Here is a 17,270-nt window from a genome sequence, read left to right as displayed (position 1 = left end):
GATATTCCCTCCCTCGGGTGTCGTTGCTGAATTGTTTTATATTTCTCTGTTTTAATTTTTTAAAGGCTGAAGTTTGAAGTTTTTGTAACAGATTCTTGTATGAGAATCGTGTGAGAAGTCACTCAGGGTCCCAAGTGTTCTCATTCCTCTGGTTCTTCGAGGGTTAATTAACTGCCGACTCAGCCGTTAGACTGAAGACACAGAAGAAGAACTAGTAGCGGGTCTGGCTTAGAGCTTGTCTTCTCATAGTAACGCATTGTCAGTGTATTAACTCCTTGTATCTAATGAGGTGAACGTTACCTGGAAGAACAAACGGCGAGAAGTCTTACAAACCCGTCGCCGGATCGATTTACTGTCTCATAATTTCTTGACATTTTCGTGTCTGCGGAGCATCGTGTCTTGGAGGGATTGTGGAGAAACTCTAGATTGCACTTCTCGTATTTGAGCGTCTGCTTGCTGTGGCGCATCTTTAGCTTGGCTTTAAATTGCGGTTTGTGTTCAGTCACGCAGAGCGTCTGTCTTCGTTTGGTCTTTCCTTGTTTTATTTGATTGTTGTCAAGGATGAGTGGACATAAGAAAGATATCATACGCCTGGAGCGGGAGTCTGTAGTTCCCATTCTGAAGCCCAAACTCATTTTGAAATTGGCTTACCTTATAGGTATGGATCTCATTCTTTGCCAGACTTTTAGGTACTTAAGGATCATTTCTTGTTTTATCTTTGTTGGGAAATGAGTTCTAAGACGTTTCTCTTTTGGCTATTCGGGATTTCGTTGTAATGATTGTAGGTTCTCTGGTTTTTGGTGTTTGAACTGATTAACTTTTCATGTTTAGAGCTTCATTCGTGTGCTTCATTCAACTTACCTAATTCATTTGTATTTTTTTATGGGTTTTCAAGTTTGAACAAAGCGACGTATTTTGGTTTTCTGAAAGTTATGATTCGGTTGGTCCAGGGTTTTTGGGCATTGTTCCCTGGATAATTTCCCTGTATAGCAACGTGTGCTTTCCTTTAACCATCTCCAGTTCTGTTTGCCAAATTATTCTGATTGTTGTTCTTTAATTTTCATCATTTTTCATTTTGCGCTGGGTCTGTGATTCAACAATTGGTTGATGTGTCCATGTATTTTGGTCTTGCAACTGCATATTGTTGGTATTGTATTTTGTCCTTGGTAGTTTTCGTTCATGAATCTCAAAGAAAAAAGTATTCTGGTTCAAGCTATGACATGAATTGATATAATGATTTTAATTTTTTTATCCTTTCTTTGAATTTTTTTCCTGAAACTGCAGTAGGTTATTCACTCCGTTGTTATGATTATAAACTGGATGGCAGAAGTGTGGATGAACCGTGTTATCTGTAGTATGACAGTATCATTTTTATCAAAGTTCTGTTTTATGGGTTTTCCTGTTTAAATTAAATGTCTTTGTTCTGGCATCCTTTTTTTATATTCACTTGGTTTGAAGCTTTCATTTTTTTAAGTAATTCATATTTTTTTCTCCTCAGTAAACAAACTTTTCCTCTCTTTTGACTTCTATAGTCATGAAGCTTTTCTTAGAAAAATATTTTTCCATATTGGCTATATCTTCTTGGGGTTGGTTTATCTCGATTTTGCTTATGGTGTACATATTTCAGATCAAACCGAGCATAGTTCTCAAACTTATTGTTTTCAGTGTTTACTATTGTTATTTATTTATTTATTATATTTTTATGAAGTAACTGTTTTTCAATTCCAAAAGTTTGAAGCATGATAATCTTTTAAATTTAGAAGGCTTCTGATGTAATTTTGTTTTATGTGTCACTGTATTGAATTAAGTGATCATGCTTACTTTGTTGTCCTTGATAAACCTTTTGCATTTTTTATGTAATTGATTCCCAAGCAACTGTGATGCGAGTATTTTACAGATATAATAAATTTCTTTTTGGAGGTCACAACTATATTTTGCAGACCCTTCTTTAATTTTTTTTTTTTTTTTTTTTTTTGTATTTGTCATATTCTCTATGTTTGAGGCTTGCAAATATGCATGTTTTACCTTTTCCATTATATTGTAGAACAAGCTAGTGATCGTGCTGAGTTTTTGAAACTATGTAAGAGGGTTGAGTACACCATACGTGCTTGGTATCTTCTGCAATTTGAGGATCTAATGGTATGGTTATCTCCAAGTTCCCATCATACTACCATTCTTCCATAATGTGGCTCAATTATAGTTTTACTTGCTCTGCCATTTATAAGTAAAGCATTTTGTTTCTTGCTCCATTTTTTTTTGGATGTGTACTGAAGGGGAATTTTTATGCTTCCAGCAACTGCATTCCCTCTTTGATCCAATTTATGGATCTCAAAAGTTGCAGCAACAAACTCTTTCCTCAGAAGAGATTGATGTTCTTGAACAAAATTTCTTGACATACTTTTTTCAGGTCAGCCACTAAGCCCTCAATTAATCCTCCATATTTATTGTGCCAGACAAGTCTTGTCATTAATAAAGTTCATCAGAAGTTTAACTACAGATTTCTGTAATAGAACTTCAAGTTTCAAAAAGCTTTTGCAGAAGTAGTAAGGAAGTTGTTCTGTTTGTCTACTTTCAAGATAAGAACAAATTTCAGTACAAGTTTGTGCTATTTCCGGATTGTGAGATTATGGATATCTTACTGATAGCCTCTAAGTGCCTACTTCATCATTTAATAAGTTTGGTACCGAGTGTGGTAGTAACCTGAAATTGGAAGCTGTAAATTTAAGTAAATAACCAAGGTGCAAACCACTATTGGCAAAAATTATTCTGTTTAATTAAAGAGCAATATTGTCTTTTTTTTTTTTTGTGAAAGTCTATACTTGATCTAATCCTACGTTAAGATGATAAAAAATTATAGGAAGGTTCTTGTCTGTACTACTTCAGAAGGTTCTTGTAAAACAGGGAAGTTTAGAAGAGGAAAGAACAAGTGGGCAAAAAAATCCAAGGGAGAGACGTACCATCCACAGAGTGAGGAGATAAAACCCTTTCAAAACTGTTGACTTTCCATTATCTTTCTTGGTAACTTAAGTCATTGTTTTCAGAAGACTACTATCCCCCCACTTATACTGCACTGATTTCTCTTTTGAGTTGCATAACAATTACACCTCTATGCTAAATAATAGAGCTCAAGAGTCCTAATGACTTATTCCGTGGTTCTTGGATTGTGGAATTTCTTTTACATGCGAAGCAGATTACGTGACTTACATATGTACATGTTCATAATTAAAAACTAAATAGAAAGTTAGGACTTGATCTCCTGAGAAGAGAGTCCTGTAAACCCGCAAATGCAATAGTCCAAGCAATCAAACCAGGTTGTCCTATATAGAGGTCAGAGTTCAGAAATTCCACTACTTGGATTATTTCACTCGTCTGATATAAGGTGTACTTCATCATCATGAGAAGGGATAGAACAGTTGAGGCATTGTTTGGAAGGATAAACCAATCCAAATGGTGATAGACCTTGCCTTGGGCATGCAGTATTCATCTTGTAGATTACATCATTATGATGGTCCATGTACTTTGTGGCATGATTTTGAAGATGTTCAGATTTTTCCTTTTCCTATTTTGCAGGTAATGGAGAAGAGTAATTTCAAAATAGTGACTGATGAGGAGATCGAGGTTGCACATTCTGGGCAATATCTCCTGAATCTTCCGATCACAGTTGACGAGTCAAAGGTTCTCAATGTCCATTTACCAGATTTTGGTTTATGTCAATATGTTTGTGTTATGTATGCATTAAGTTCACAAATTTGTGTGCATACAGCTTGATAAAAAGCTTTTGAAGACGTATTTTCAAAATCATCCTTGTGAAAAGCTTCCAAACTTTTCAGATAAGGTACTGCATCAAATCTTAAGAATATTTAAGTTCCTTTATTTTAGAGTTTGTTTTTCTTGCAGTTTCCCTGCTTTTTAAATATTTTTTGCAATTATTGTTTTTTATAACTGTCTCGTATGGATGGTTATCTTTCACCTCTGTAAGTTTAGTAAGTAAAGCTGCAAAAATAGCTTAATTGCCGACCACTTATTAGCTTTAATATATCTGGTACGTTGTATTGATGTGCATGTCAAAACCATTGCACAGCAGTTTAAAAACAGAATTGAAAATGTACTTTGGCTGAGGTTCAAACTATAGTTGGCTTCTGCTGTATGTATTCATGGATACTTCATATTTTTGTGTACTGGGGCCCTCTACCTGATAACAGTAATACACACTATGTGCATCAGTTGCATAGTCTTTACACAGAACTTTACAAGTGTTCTTGATGTATATCTCTCTTCTTTAACTTCGTGTCTGTGTACCCTCCCTGTGGTAACACACTAGACTATCACATTGTTTCCCAGACATCTTTTGATGATTTACATATAATCAATCTTGGTGGAATTGATTTTAAAAATATATTGTTGAAAAACAAGAACAGAGGCATTTCGGTCATTTTACCTTGTCGTTATTCATATTTCTTGATGTAATCTTATTCTGCATGTCAAACTATGTCTACAGACCAAATTTCATGTAAAGGGGACACGTAGAATAGGAGATATAGAAAATTAGGGTTTTCACTTAAAGTAGGGGCAATGTTGTAAATTGATCTCACCTATATTCAACTCTAAATCTATAAATAGAAGCTGGAGGAAGTCCAGCCACAAATTTTTAGTTTTCTTTTCTCAATTTCTCTTCTCCAAGCTCTCTCCTTCTCATTCTCTTTCTTCAACCTTTCTTTTTCTTACTTTTTACATGGTATCAAAGCAATAGATCGCATCTGGGAAGGATCTTTGTGAGTTTTTTCTCTTTTTTGAAGCAGAAATATATATAAAGGAAGATCTTTTTCTAGGTTTTTTGGTTATTGGTTAGTAAAAATCCAATTTTTTCTCCTTTTTTCTCTGCCATAACCCTAGGGTTACTGGCCCTACTGTTCTAAGAACATATTCTGATGTTCTAAACTACCAAAAGAGGCTCTTTTATGTTAATCTGGAAGTGTGTGCCAAAATTCCAAAACTGTAACTGCTGATATCATCTGCACACTTGCTGACGTCCACCCTGGTGCAGGTTACAATGCACTTTTTCTTCTGATTTTAATCCCTTTGTTGGATTTTCTGGACTGTTTGATATGCGCACATCTTATAATTGCCCTAATTGTGTTTTTTTTTTTTAAGTGGCGGGGCACACTTGAACTGGTTGATTTGGAACTTTTTGAAGGGTTTATTTGATCTTCAATATCTGATATGACCAACTCTGTGAGGTTTACACTCCAACGAAGGGGTCATATAATCTTGATGGTAAAGATATTTTCACTATCACCTCTAATAGGTTGAATGGTGATAACTACCTTGCTTGGTCTAAATCTATTACAATGTACTTGAAGGGCAAAAAAAGTTGAAATTTATTAGAGATAATTTTAGCAAAGGACAAGGCCGAGGAGATGGTAAATTTGAGCGCAAGTGTGTTCACTGTGGATGCACCAATCATTACTCAGATACATGTTGGAAAAGAATTGGGAAGCTTACATGGGCAAATGCTAGTATACATGAAGGTACAACACCAGGGTCTGAAAATACAATCCCACCTGGTGCTCCAGTTGAATTACAAAAATTGATCCAATAACAATAACAGATCTCACAACAGCAACAAAAGATTTCTCATTGTATGGCACAACTATCTATTTTCCCCTGCATCCTTGACACATACGAATCCGGCTGCATGTATGTCTACACTCTCAGTGTCTTATTCCCCATCTTAGGTTCTTTACTTCAGTGCTACAAAACACATTCCAGGTATGTCCTCATTATTTTTTAATTTAAAAGAGTTTGTTATCATTAGGCATGTTAATCTTGTTGATGGGTCAGTTTCACTAGTACAAGCAGTGGGAAATGTTACCTCCGAACCTTTTATTTCACCTCAATATGCATTGTTAGTTCCAAAATTTCCTTTAAATCTGTTATCTGTCATTCAAGTGGCTAATTTTATGAATTGTTCTCTCACGTTTTACCATACTCATTGTGTGTTTCAAGATCTCATGACGAGGAAGATAATTGGTCATCTCATTTCTAGGAAAACTGATTCAATTAGTTCTAGATCTTCCTTCTAGTATTACTTTCCAATGTGAGTCATGTCAATTGGGCAAGCATCACCGGAGTTCCTTTCCTATTTCATCTCATAAAACTAGTAAACCTTTTGAGCTTGTCCACTCAAATGTCTGGGGTCCTTGTCATGTGACTAGTCAGTTTGGTCATAGGTATTTTATTTCCTTTATTAATGATTTCAATAGATATACTTGGATTTTTCTCATGCGAGCAAAATCTGAAGCTTTTGATGTCTTTCAGCTATTTTTTAATGAAATAAAGAATCAATCTGCAACTTCTATCCATATATTTCGTACAGACAATGGTCTTGAATTTATGAATCTTAAATTTGACTCTTTCTGTCAGTCACAAGGAATCATTTATCAGACTTCTTGTGTGTTTTTCCACAACAAAATGGAGTTGTTGAATACAAGAATCGTCATTTACTTGAGGTAGCTTGTACTATGCTGATTCACATGAATGCACCTAAGACTTGGGGTGATGGTTGTTCTTACTGCATGTTTTTTTATAAATAGAATGACGTCTTCTGTGCTTGATGGCAAGATCCCTATTCAGATTGTTTTACCTATTGCACCTTTGTTTCTAGTGACACCTTGGGTCTTTAGGTGTGTATGTTTTGCACATGTTTTTTATTAGTCAAAGGATAAGTTGTGTCCGCTGTCTATCAAGTGTGTTTTTCTGGGGTATTCTTGAACTTAAAGGCTATTGTCCATCTATGAGAAAAACATTTGTTTCTACTGATGTTACCTTTTTTGGGGATGTTTCCTTCTTTGAATTTTCTACATTTGAATCGATTCCACCTAAACCCTCTATACCTACTCCAGTTATTCCTCTTCTAGTTGATGAATGTGCTCCAGCTTTACGAGATGCTCCTACTAAAAAACTACTACAGGTATACTAGCGCCGATAGCAACCTTCTCATTCTGATCCAAACCCCCTCCTCACATCCAACCATGACTCTTCATCGTCTCTTGATCTTGAGGTAAGTGATCTGTACCTTCCTATTACCCTTCGGAAAGGTGTTCGTAAAGGTACCCACCGTCCTTTATCTCATCTTGTCTCCTTCGATTCCTTGTCTGATAACTATTGTAAGTTTGTTTTATCCATATCCACTTGCACTATTCTTTCTTTAGTGCAGGAGACCTTGTTACAACCTCACTGGAAGAATGACATGGATGTTGAGATGGAAGCATTAACAGATAGAAGGACTTGAGAGTTATGTGACTTACCTCCAGGTGGTGCTATAGTTGGATGTCGATAGGCCTATACTATTAAATATAACTTAGATGGATCAATTGAACGGTATAAGGCCCATCTTGTTGCCAAAAGGTATACACAAACATTTGGGGTGGATGTTTTTTAGACTTTTCCTCCAGTTGCTCTCATGTCCTCTGTTCGTATACTTATTTCTGTTGCAGTCCATCATAGTTGATCTCTATTCCAGCTAGATATTAAAAACGCCTTCTTATATGGTGACCTTGAGGAAGAAGTCTATATGGAACAACCTCCAGGGTATGTTGCTCAGGGGAAGACACATAAGGTATGTCGTCTAAAGAAGACTTTTTATGGTTTAAAACAGAGTTCGTGAGTTTGGTTTGAAAATTTTAGCCAAGTGCTTATATCCATGGGATTTCGTAGAAGCCATTGTGATCACTCATTATTTATTCTGAAACGATCATCAGGAATTATTATCTTACTGGTATATATATATGTCATTCTATTTGGGAGTGATAGATCAAGTATTGAAATAGTTAAATCCCAGTTGGCGAATCATTTTCAGACTAAGGATCTGGGTCAATTGTATTGAGGTAGCGAGAAGCAAAGAAGGAACAACACTAACTCAGAGGAAATATATTATTGATATGCTTCAAGAATATGGTCTTTTGGGGGTTAAACCTGTGGATACACCTATGGAAGTAGGATTTGATCTTCATGATGATCAAAGTCCAGAATTGCAAGATAAAACAATGTATCGAAGGTTAGTGGGCAAACTCATCTATGCTACATTGACTAGACCAAATATTTCATTTGTAGTGAGTCTAGTGAGCTAGCTTATGGAGCATCCATGTAAAATTCACCTAGAGGTTGCACAAAGAATCTTGAGATATCTAAAGGGAGCACCATGAAAAGGTCTTCGTTTCAAATCTAATAATCACTTGAAGATTTAAGTTTTCTCTGATGCTAATTATGCAGGTTCCAAGCTTGACAGGAAATCAACCACTGGACATTATGTATTTTTGGGAGGAATTTTAGTCAGGTGGAAAAGTAAAAAACAGAATGTTGTTGTTTGGTCCAGTGCAAAAGCGGAATATAGAGCAATGGTCCACACTACCAGTGAGCTAACGTGGATAAAATCTGTTGTCTAAGAATTTGGCCTCAATCAACAGGATCCTACGACTATGTATTGTGATAACTAGGCAACAATTTTTATTGTAAATAATCCAATCTTTCATGAAAGAACAAAACATATAGAGGTAGATTGTCACTTCATCCGACATGTAGTAATGAGGAAAGAAATAACTACTCTATATGTTCAGTCTGGTGATCAACTCGGCGTATATCCTAACTAATGCACTGGGAAAGCATGAATTCCTAAATTTCTGTCGCAATTGGGATTGTTCGACATATACTCTCTAGCTTGAGGGGAAGTATTAAAAAACAAGAACAGGGGTATTTTGGTCATTTTACCTTGTCACTATTTATATTTCTTAATGTAATATTATTCTACATGTCAAACTATGTCTACAGACCAAATTTCATGTAAAGGAGACATGTAGAATAAGGGATATAGAGAATTATAGTTTTCACTTAAAGTGGGGGCAATGTTGTAAATTGACCTCACCTACTCAACCCTAAATCTATAAATAGAAGCTGGAGGAAGTCCAGCCACAAATTTTCAGTTTTCTTTTCTCAATTTCTCTTCTCCAAGTTCTCTCCTTCTCATTCTCTCTCTTCAACCTTTCTTCTTTTTACTTTTGACATAAACCATTTAGCTAATTTGGTGTCTCAAACTGTTTCCTTTGATACTCATTACTTGAACCACCATTTAATTTTGACTTTTCTTTATCATTTCTTTGTTTTCTTGTACCATTTATTTGTTTTGTTTCATTTTATTTTGAATTTCTTTACTTTGTTTACATTTATGTTTATTTTCTTTTAAAATATTATGGTAATCTGGTATTTCTTGTGCGTTGAAGTATGTTATATTCCGTAGAGGCATTGGAATTGATCGTACATCTGACCTCTTTTTAATGGAGAAAGTGGATATGATCATTTCTCGTCTTTGGGCGTGGTTCCTCAGAGTGACTAGGTAAGGTCTGTTTTCTTTTGCTACGGTATAATTTCTTGCTTCTTAAGTGTTTATATAATTTTGAATGGGTTTGGGTCTTTCAGGATTCAAAAGATCCTTTCCAGAAAAACAAGCTCACGAATTCGGCAAGATTCAAAGAAAACTGATGAAATAACAGCTGATATGGAAGAGGAAGACCTATTTGTGGAACGGATTCGTATAGAAAATATGGAACTTAGGTTCTCATTTATTCCATCATTATGAATATTTTGACTTAGTTGGAATTAGCTTTAAACTCAGGTTTCATCTCTGAGTGTCCTGCAGCATGAAGAATTTGCTTGGTAAGATTACAGTACAGGAACCAACATTTGATCGGATGATTGTGGTATATAGGTAAGAGCTGTCTAGTCTGGTTCTACATGACAAGCTGTTATCGTGACCTTAAATTTCTCTGAGAATTGGTTGTTTGATTTGATTTTGACTTGTGTGGTTCCACTGTTAATTATTCATGGTTCACACTCTAAGTGGGCCAACTGTTTGAATTGTTAGGATCTATCTCTTAATACAATAGAACATCGTTTAAAGACTATTCATTGGATGACCAGGTTGATGTAGTTTGTTTAACATTTGCATGTGCATTATCCATGACGCCATAGTCCACTTGTAGACAAGCTGATTCTGATGCAGTGGACTGTCTCTAGATGACTATAAAACTTTCTCTGAGTTTGTAAAGTTCCAAAAACTTGTTGATCTTAGAATGATCTGGAAGTGTTTTTTTTTTTTTTTTTTGACTTATTAACTTCTTTAAGATACAGATATTTTTTACAGTCTCATTCCACTGCTGATTATGTAAAAATTTCAGAAGAGCTAGTACAAAAACAAACACAGAGCGAGGAATCTATATAAAACATTTCAAAAACATCCCCATGGCTGATATGGAATTGGTTCTGGTGAGTCATTTATGTAAATGGTTTTGGATTGTAGGTCCTAGGCTTTATTTGAGCATAGAAAAGTATATATAGTGGCTGACATGGAATTATTTTTCTCCTCTCTTCCTATGAGCAGCCAGAGAAGAAAAATCCAAGCTTAACTCCAATGGACTGGGTTAAATTTCTCATCTCCACCATTGTTGGACTGGTCAGTCATTTAAAAGTTTTTTATTTCAAAAAATTCTTTTATTCTTTTTCTATTATTGAACTTAAGATGACAGGTATGTATATATATTTTATCTCTTTCATTCTTTTAGGTTGCACTTGTTACTTCACTTGAGATGCCCAAAGCCGATATTTGGGTGATTATAGCAATCCTTTCTGGAGTTGTTGGTTATTGTGCAAAAATCTACTTCACGTAAGTGTTTCATTTTATGTCCTGGTAATGGGACTTTTCTAGTTGTGATTCATCTCCATGTCCAATTAGGCCATAGCATCCTTTTGATGCTTGATTGGGGTTGGGATACTGAAACCAGATCTGAACTGTGTTCAGATTTGAGCACTCTTACCATAGTTGGGTTTTTTTTTGGAGTTCTTGAGTCGTCTAGCGTTCAAGATTTGAAGAGATCAATGAAATTTTATGAAAAGAAAATTTGCCATTATGAATGGTGGGGAGGCAGGGGGCATTTCATAACTGGTGGGTCGAGTAGGTGGTGTTTTTGTTGGTGCCATCTACTAGCAGTTGCGCTTGTGACAGGATCCAATGTCGTTATCCTCTTTGAAAGCTAACACGTTTAATGTTTCATTTTCTTTCACTTAGGTTCCAGCAAAACATGGCAGCTTATCAAAACCTAATCACACAATCAATGTATGACAAACAGTTGGATAGTGGGAGAGGAACACTGCTTCACATGTGTGATGATGTGATTCAACAGGAGGTAGTTGCCAATCACCTTATCGTATTTCCAAAGGCTCATTATCAAATTATCTGGGTTTGGAGTCGGTATCTCCTTTCAACAAGCCAACTCATTGGGCAATTTTTTTTGACTGCTTGAACTCACTCTTTCTTGCTCGGCACACTTTCTTGCTGATTCACTTGATATGGATACACTCACTGTCAATGGTCTTTGTATAGCTTGTCCTCTTTGTAGACAGCTTTTTCTGTTAGTAGTTTATTTCTTCATCAATAACATTCACTCATTTAAGATAGAACAAAAAAAAAAAGATTTTTCTTTTTAAAAAATGCAAGATAGAATTTATTGATGAGAGAATGAGGACACGAGGCCATCCTAAAGAAGGGTGAGGCCAACAGCTAAAGATTACTGAAAATTTTAAAATAAATGATATAACAATCCTGAAAACAAGAAACTAGATGAGGTTCTCGTACTGGTGAATATTCAGCTTGGAAAGAAAAAAAACCCTCTTTGGCGAGTTTATCTGCCTGCCGGTTCACTGATCTCAGGGTGTGGGACCAGGAGATTCTGAGGGGCCTAGCCAATTCAAGGATTTCTTCTTCAAGATGGTGAAAATCCCCAGTCTGATTCAGTTGATTCAGTGGATTTATGGAGTACATTTTTTTCTTAACAAGAATTCTCCATCACATTGCATCTACACATGGAGTTAACATCTTGCTATTTATTTGTGCAGGTGAAGGAGGTCATCATTTCGTTCTTTATTTTGATGGAGCAGGGTAAAGCTACACTACATGTATGAACACAAAAAGTTAAACAGCTTGTATTTTATCTTTTTGATATTCACCCAAATCACAGATAAATAGTAACTGATATGAAGGTCATATGGGGGTAAGGGAGATGTGTGCATGTGTAGTTGACATTCAAAAAATAAATAAAAAAACTGATGCAATGCATCTGTAGTTGAAGAAAACAATAATAATTTGAAGGATTTCTGACCGTTTAATTTGTGTGATTTATTTGTAGGATCTTGATCTTCGTTGTGAAGAATTGATTTTAGAGGAGTTCGGTGAGAAGTGCAATTTTGATGTGGTAGATGCTGTACAAAAACTAGAGAAGCTAGGGATAGTTTCTCAAGTGAGTGATCATATCTGATTTTCATTAAGCTTTTCAATCATCCTTTTCCTTCTCGTTCCTGTTCGTCTTGAAAACATTTTATTCATATATATGTAATGTGTCTGCTTATAAATTTGGGCATCTGTTTCTGGTAAGCTTGCATGATGATGACAGCTATGGTTTATCATAAATATCCTGGAAGGAAAACATATCACCCTCACCCTTTCATTCTGCGAGTACATGCAGCACTTGGGTTTCACAATGTCCTCTGTCTTCTAACTCGTGAGACATAACTCTCAATTCAGGATTCTCTTGGAAGAGTTTACTGTGTTGGCTTGAAGCGTGCAAATGAGATCATAGGCATCACTACAGAAGAATTGGTGATGAAAGCAAAACAAGCTGCTGCTGTGTAGAACTTGAACAAGCTGGAAGCTTATCTTTCACCTTAATGTAGACATCTCATCTCTTGATGAAAATTCCTACAATCTTGTAATGTGTTTCTTGCAGGCATTATGTGCATATGCACGTCACTAGACTGTTGGATAGCTCTTGTAAAGGTTTGGTTTTCTTCAAATGGTTTATCCTTCCACTTCAGCTATTCCTACCTACAGATTTTGTGTAATTATCGTGAAAATGATAGGTGACATTTTTGAGATATTCAGTAATATTCTTATATATGTTACCCATCCTAATTATGAAAGGTTTGTTAGTTGTAGAAGTGAAGGAGGTCTAAGGGAGTCATTTGAGATGTTGAACGCTTCTGTCTTTTTGGCCCTTGAAAGAGCTTTCGAGGCCGGAGTTTTTGCTCCACATTCCAACTGTCCTGTGTGGAGCAAATCTCCGGCCAGTTGGGATGATTACAGATAGGACTGTTGGAATGTTCAAGTTGGCATTCTCGTTCAAGAAATTTGAGTAATTTCACCGAGTTTATATAGCTGTTTCATCAAACTCGGAAAGCACCGAATTCAGGGTGAAAAACTAATATGGTTCTGGGTGAGATTCTGCTAGTTGTCACGATACAGCATCAGCATTTTTTATACAGGCTTCTCAATTCTCTCTCTGCTATTGCAGATACTGATTGCAGCGTTGGTTCATCTTCTTCCTTTCTCTCAAAACAGTAGACAGGGGATTGCCATTTGTCATCCACCAGCACCGCACCAACCTCAAATGTCATAACATGAGCTGATCTTCCTGCAAAAATCACCGTGTATGGTTTATATTCCCAACCAAATACCAGGTCGTCGCATATTTACATCTAGGAAAAAATTGGCTCAAGATAAAGAAAATAAAGAACTTTGAACAGTATAACTGCAGAAAAAAATTGGCTTCAAGAGGATCATAATCTGAACTTGATGACAAGGATGATACGCGATAAGCGGAGCCAAAGACAATGAAGCATAGGCACAGCATGGCAAACCAAATTTTGGAGAACACATAAAAATTATGGCTTCAGGCCAGAAAAGGAACAAAATAACAAAGTTCCCATGTGAATTACCAGTGTAGAAGACCCAATGAACAGGCCTTTTGGTGACAACATCCTCGTAATACCAAATGAAGTCCACTTTCTCCCACACGTTGCAGAGAAACCCATCCACGTACTCCTGTCCAAGGTAGCGAGCCCCATCGAGCCAATTGGGGCGGAGGATCCCAACCTCAAGCTGCGCGGTCCTGCACTTCTTCCTCTCGTCCAAAGTGTAGATGAAGGAGGTTGCATTGTTCCATTCCAAATCGTAGAGGAGCTGGCCCAGCTGGTCCTGTATAATGTTAAAGTTCCTGCCATTGGGCCAATCGTACCAGAGGTCGATGAGCTGCAGCGACCCGCTGTAGTTCATGAAGAGGATGGAGTGGAATTGGTGCGGCCATGGAACTGGGGTCGGAGGTGGGTCGTTGGAGCCCGAGGGAAATAAGCAGAAAACGGAGGGAAAGAGGACCAGGAGTAGCAAGGCCCAGGCGACAGATGTCGTCTTCGCCATCACGACGAAGGATGCAGGATAAGAAAAGTGGGAAAAGCAGAGAAGGCAAATGGGGATAGATCCATTGGAAGAAGTGATATTTTAGCAATTCCACTGCGACGAAGTTGCGCTTCCAATATTGCTTCCAATATTGTCCGGCGACGCGGTTATCTTGCCGGAAGATTTCAGACATCAAAAGTAAAAAGATCTCTGGTACAATATACCGTCGGGCGTCTTTGCTACATTATACCGTTAGACGTAGGTAGCACGTGCATACCGACTCGTGCTTCCATATTGTTGCTTTGAAATTTTATAATCATGCTCTCACAAAACTTTAAATAACATTTTAATGAAACCCAAATAAAAAGATTGGTGCAGATATATACCTCTTTGTCGAACCCTAATACCTTAATTTTGCCTTAGGCATGAATTCACTGTCTTTAAACGATTTATCTCTAAAATAGAACAACTATTTTTGTTATCTTAGACATACATAGTATGAAGGGGGTTCGAACTAGACCAAACGACGGATTTTTCCTCCTTTTCTCTCAAGTACACGAAGAATACTTTCAAAACACTTATTAGAGGTCAAATTTTCATTTTTTTTGGCTCTCCCTCAAGTTCAGGTGTTCAGATATGTAGTTACATGATTTGATGGTTCAAATTTATAATTGTCCTACCAATGGTTCAAGTTTGTAACCGTTTTCATCCAACTGTGTTGATCCTCATTCATCTCAACAAGATTGATAGTTTAAAAAAAATCATCTTGCCTTGCCCCTACATGTCGCACAAGTGACATGCAGGGCCTACCCGAATATGGGTAAACATATGTGGCAGGCCATGCATGTGCAAGACCACACACACATACACAAATGGGCGCCTCATGCACGAGTGCCTTTGTCTCACATGTGCTCAAAAGTTATGGACTTATTTTCCTAACCCGTTCTTTAAGCTCAATTTATAGATTAATGAACCTACAATATTACAATTATACCCCTGGAACTTAACTTAATAGGCCTATAGGCCTTCTCCTTGGTTTATGGGCCTTGGGTCAATTTTCCACATCTCTTGGATGTGTGGGCTTTCTCCTTGGTCTGTGGGCCTTGGGTCAATCTTCTACATCTCTTGGATGTGTGGACCTTCCTTGGTCTTATAGGTTTGAGCCCATCTTGTAACACACTTGGATGTGCGGGCCTTCTTTGGTCTTGTGGGTTTGGGCCCATCTTCCAACAACATCTAGCGCTCTCATTCTTCTTACTCATCCATTCATTCAATTCACAGTGGCTCAAATTTTCTCATGGTATCAAAGTTGACAGTTTGATCATGACGAGGGGGGGGGGGGGGGGGGGGGGGGGGGGGGTGATCTCATTCAAATACGTATGTCCTCTTCCATTAATTTCATATTATGTTCTTATATTATCATCTTCTTCATAAATATTTTCATTGTCTTCTTACTTCTATCTCTTATAATCATCATGAGTACCAATGTCATTTCAATACATTTTATCTCTCATGTCCATTAAATTTATTACTGTATTCATTTCAATTAAATTCTCCTCCAACAACTATGTGTTATGCAGAAGTCAATGGATTCTGGTTTTGAAATTTTAAAGCCTCATGGGATTTATTACGATACCTTCACAATTTGCTAGTCATAATTCATCATTTGAATAATGGAGACTTATAGACCAGTTACTTGTTAGTTAGTTCAATGCTACAATGGCTGAAAAAACCATTTGCCATGTGGTTGGTTTCAAGACCACAATGGATGTATGACAAAAATATGAAATCATTTTTACAAATGACACGAAAGTACTTGAGATGCACCTCCGTCAAGCTTTAAAAACAAAGATGAAGAAGATGGAGGATCAAACTTTAATAGACTATGTCACAAAATTCAAAGGAATATGTGACACTGTAATAGCCATGCAAAGTCCTATTTCAGAAGAGGACAAATCTTTTTGGCTTCTCCATGGGTTGAATGCCCCACATGAATGCTTAGTCACACCAATGCTTGCTCGACCTCCATTGCCAACTTATGAAGAAATTCCACTACCACTCCAACGTCATGATCTTTGGATAAGTCAAACACTTGGAAATTCATTTTCAGCCATGATTGTGACCAAAACTTTTGCCAATAAGTCATCAAAGGAAAAAAAAAAATAACAACCGATTTTTCAACCAAAATTCAGGTAAGTCTCCTAAACATAATCACTTCACCCAATCTGGAAAGAATACTTCCGTTCAATTCCATAATAAGAAGTAACCAGCATCTACTATCTCATCAAATGGGATATGGTGTCAAAGTTGTCACAAACCCAATTATACTATTAATACATGTTGGCATCAACTCAATCAAAAATACCAAGTTGAAAATATCCCAAGTGTTTAGCAGCTCTCACCATCTCCGAATCGAAAGAGGACTCACAATGGTTCCCTGATACTGTGCTACAACACTTATAACAAACAATCCATGTATATTCTCAAACCTATCTTCTTATAAAGGATCAAAAAGAGTACAAGTAGGAGATGGTAATGCTCTCTTTATTGAAGGAAAATGACAAGTTCAACTACCATTCTCTATTGGTTCCTTTTACCTTAACAATGCTCTTTTAGTTCCACATATAAAAAAAATCTCCTTTGATTTCAAAGTTTACAAAAGACTATAATTATTTTATGGATTTTCATCCAAATTATTTTCAAGTGAAGAACACACATAATGGAATAATTCAGGCTAGAGGGACATTGTCTGATGGTCTATACTTTTTTCCTCAAGAAAAAAAAAAACTTTTGAGTCACAAAAGAATCAGAATTTATGTTGTGGCATAGGAGATTTGGTCATTCATCTTCAAACTTTGATTTCATCCTTAGTTAGACAAAAAAATACTTCCTAATTTAAGCTCTGTTTCATATAGTTGTGTAAGTTGTTGGATGGCAAAACATACTAAATTGCCTTTTAATCGTGTTGAACATAAAGTGACTAAACGACTTGAAG

General features: G+C 36.6%; 2 protein-coding genes across 3 annotated transcripts; one reads left to right on the top strand and one right to left on the bottom strand.

Moving 5' to 3' along the window:
- The first annotated feature begins 3 nt into the window (after positions 1 to 3).
- LOC137944225 (uncharacterized) lies at positions 4 to 13,015 on the top strand. 2 transcript variants are annotated; one of them, XM_068789831.1, is made up of 16 exons: positions 4 to 658; positions 2,045 to 2,139; positions 2,294 to 2,407; positions 3,571 to 3,675; positions 3,764 to 3,835; positions 9,276 to 9,388; positions 9,472 to 9,606; positions 9,692 to 9,760; positions 10,230 to 10,317; positions 10,433 to 10,504; positions 10,614 to 10,714; positions 11,117 to 11,234; positions 11,759 to 11,818; positions 11,944 to 12,003; positions 12,234 to 12,344; positions 12,629 to 13,015. In XM_068789831.1, exons 1-16 carry the CDS (start codon positions 562 to 564, stop codon positions 12,734 to 12,736), a joined length of 1,518 nt encoding a protein of 505 aa, XP_068645932.1. In that variant the 5' UTR covers positions 4 to 561; the 3' UTR covers positions 12,737 to 13,015. The 2 variants fall into 2 exon arrangements, with proteins under 2 accessions (XP_068645932.1, XP_068645941.1); XM_068789840.1 differs by lacking the exon at positions 11,759 to 11,818.
- Positions 13,016 to 13,214: 199 nt separating this feature from the next.
- On the bottom strand, positions 13,215 to 14,438 carry LOC137957803 (uncharacterized protein At4g14100-like). The gene is made up of 2 exons (XM_068805203.1): positions 13,819 to 14,438; positions 13,215 to 13,514 (listed from the first exon to the last, which is right to left on the bottom strand). The coding sequence occupies exons 1-2, from the start codon at positions 14,294 to 14,296 to the stop codon at positions 13,348 to 13,350; spliced, it is 645 nt and encodes a 214-aa protein (XP_068661304.1). The 5' UTR covers positions 14,297 to 14,438; the 3' UTR covers positions 13,215 to 13,347.
- Positions 14,439 to 17,270: the final 2,832 nt, after the last annotated feature.

Source organism: Aristolochia californica, unplaced genomic scaffold (assembly GCF_029961685.1).
Source record: "Aristolochia californica isolate CCGP_79_NKW_82.1479 unplaced genomic scaffold, dmAriCali1.0.hap1 SCAF_1, whole genome shotgun sequence".
Classification (NCBI taxonomy): Eukaryota; Viridiplantae; Streptophyta; class Magnoliopsida; order Piperales; family Aristolochiaceae; genus Aristolochia; species Aristolochia californica.
This window is presented reverse-complemented; position numbering and strand designations above follow the sequence as displayed.

Excerpts from the sequence above, each read along its gene's own strand:
- LOC137944225 (XM_068789831.1), top strand. The coding sequence starts at position 562 with ATGAGTGGACATAAGAAAGATATCATACGCCTGGAGCGGGAGTCTGTA. Across the intron at positions 3,836-9,275 it reads TTCCAAACTTTTCAGATAAG|TATGTTATATTCCGTAGAGG; the intron begins GTACTGCATCAA and ends TGTGCGTTGAAG. Across the intron at positions 10,715-11,116 it reads TGTGCAAAAATCTACTTCAC|GTTCCAGCAAAACATGGCAG; the intron begins GTAAGTGTTTCA and ends TCTTTCACTTAG.
- LOC137957803 (XM_068805203.1), bottom strand. The coding sequence starts at position 14,296 with ATGGCGAAGACGACATCTGTCGCCTGGGCCTTGCTACTCCTGGTCCTC. Across the intron at positions 13,515-13,818 it reads TCATTGGGTCTTCTACACTG|GAAGATCAGCTCATGTTATG; the intron begins GTAATTCACATG and ends TGATTTTTGCAG.